The sequence below is a fragment of the Octopus sinensis genome, unplaced genomic scaffold (genome assembly GCF_006345805.1).
Source record: "Octopus sinensis unplaced genomic scaffold, ASM634580v1 Contig14718, whole genome shotgun sequence".
Classification (NCBI taxonomy): Eukaryota; Metazoa; Mollusca; class Cephalopoda; order Octopoda; family Octopodidae; genus Octopus; species Octopus sinensis.
Window position 1 is genome coordinate 10,247 of NW_021833324.1, and position 2,337 is coordinate 12,583.

Below are 2,337 nucleotides of genomic sequence, written 5' to 3' on the forward strand. Positions count from 1 at the left end.
GCCAATAACTGAAAAATGCAGCGGCGACTATGACCGACGCATGAGTATATGTGTCCGTGTGATATGGACGAGGCACGAATCGGCAACTCCTGGGGTGAGTTCTCGGTATCGAGCACGACTGGGGCCGGCGTGTCGGCGGACGAATCCCAAAGCACGACAAAAGCCCAGCCAAACGGCGGCGGGAGAATCTCGGAGAAAGATCGCAGTGCTTAAGTAGCAGGTGATTTAGGTCGGTCGATAAGTCAAACTTATAGTCGACGTGAAGCACGAGAGTGTGTTTGTGTAATATCGGCGATGCACGAATCGGCAACTCCTGGGGTGAGTTCTCGGTATCGAGCACGACTGTGGCCGGCGTGTCGGCGGACGAATCCCAAAGCAAGACAAAGCCCAGCCAAACGGCGGCGGGAGAATCTCGGAGAAAGATCGTAGTGCTTAAGTAGCAGGTGATTTAGGTCGGTCGATAAGCCAAACTTATAGTCGACGTGAAGCACGAGAGTGTCAGTATGTGATCGACGAGGCAGGAAGCGGCGATTTCTGAGGTGAGTTCTCGGTATCGAGCACGAGTGGGGCCGCTGTGCCGGCGGACAACACCGGACTTTCTCGAAACTAATGGTGTCGTCACCCACGTACACGTGGACGTACCCACGACCAATGCTGGAAGGATGCCACGAGATACACGTGGTTGGTACTGCGACGTGGTCCGTCCCGTAAATTCCCGAAAGAAGGAAACTGCGGCGAGTATAAAGTAGGGGCCGCCAGTAGAAGGGTTGCGCTAGCTGCCCGTTGCTCCGCCGCCCTACCGTGCCCGATCTAGTAAGGCTGATGCGAACCTCGCGGTATCGCCTTCGTACACGTGGACGTACACGCGACCGATGCCGGAAGGATGTCACGAGATACACGCTGTCGATACAGAGACGTAGTCCGCCCCGTAAAATCCCGAAAGATGGCAACTGCGGCGAGTACAAAGTAGAGGCCGCCAGCGGCAGGGTTGCGCCAGGCCTGCGCCAATCGCCCGGAGCTCCGCCGCCCTGCCGTGCCCGAAATCGAAAGAACGAACCTAAGCTCGCGGTATCGCCACGTAAACCTGGACGTACACGCGACCGATGCCGGAAGGATGTCACGAGATACACGCTGTCGATACAGAGACGTAGTCCGCCCCGTAAAATCCCGAAAGATAGCAACTGCGGCGAGTATAAAGTAGAGGCCATCAGCGGCAGGGTTGCGCCAGGCCTGCGCCAATCGCCCGGAGCTCCGCCGCGTTACCGTGCCCGAAATCGAAAGAACGAACCTAAGCTCGGGGTATCGCCACGTAAACCTGGACGTACACGCGACCGATGCCGAAAGGATGTGATGAGATACACGCTGTCGATACAGAGACGTAGTCCGCCCCGTAAAATCCCGAAAGATGGCAACTGCGGCGAGTACAAAGTAGAGGCCGCCAGCGGCAGGGTTGCGCCAGGCCTGCGCCAATCGCCCGGAGCTCCGCCGCCCTGCCGTGCCCGAAATCGAAAGAACGAACCTAAGCTCGCGGTATCGCCACGTAAACCTGGACGTACACGCGACCGATGCCGGAAGGATGTCACGAGATACACGCTGTCGATACAGAGACGTAGTCCGCCCCGTAAAATCCCGAAAGATAGCAACTGCGGCGAGTATAAAGTAGAGGCCATCAGCGGCAGGGTTGCGCCAGGCCTGCGCCAATCGCCCGGAGCTCCGCCGCGTTACCGTGCCCGAAATCGAAAGAACGAACCTAAGCTCGGGGTATCGCCGAGTAAACCTGGACGTACACGCGACCGATGCCGAAAGGATGTGATGAGATACACGCTGTCGATACAGAGACGTGGTCCTTCCCGTAAAGTCCCGAAAGATGGAAACTGCGGCTAGAATAAGGTGGGGGGCCGCCATCGGCAGGGTGCGGCAGCCTCTCGGAGCTCCGCCGCCCTAATGTACCCGTTAGAACGAACAGAAGCTCGCGATGTCGTCCACGTACGCGTGGACGTACACGCGACCGTGTACCAGAGTTATCGACGAGGCACGAAGCGGCGAGTTCTGGGGTGAGTTCTCGGTATCGAGCTCGAGTGAGGCCGCTGTGTCGGCGGACGACACCGGACATTCTCGAAGCTAATGGTGTGACCCACGTAAACGTGGACGTACCCGCGACCAATGCTGGAAGGATATCACGAGATACACGCTGTCGATACAGCAACGTGGTCCGTTCCGTAAATTCCCGAAAGATGGAAACTGCGGCTAGTATAAAGTAGGGGCCGCCAGCGGCAGGGCTGCGCAAGGCCTGCACCAGTCGCCCGTTGCTCCGCCGCGTTACCGTGCCCGAAATCG

General features: G+C 58.3%; 1 protein-coding gene across 1 annotated transcript; it reads left to right on the plus strand.

Annotated features, from left to right (window-relative positions):
• Positions 1-822: 822 nt before the first annotated feature.
• On the plus strand, positions 823-1,884 carry LOC115230172 (serine/arginine repetitive matrix protein 1-like). The gene has a single exon (XM_029800382.1). The coding sequence runs from the start codon at positions 823-825 to the stop codon at positions 1,882-1,884; it is 1,062 nt and encodes a 353-aa protein (XP_029656242.1).
• The last annotated feature ends 453 nt before the right edge of the window (positions 1,885-2,337 follow it).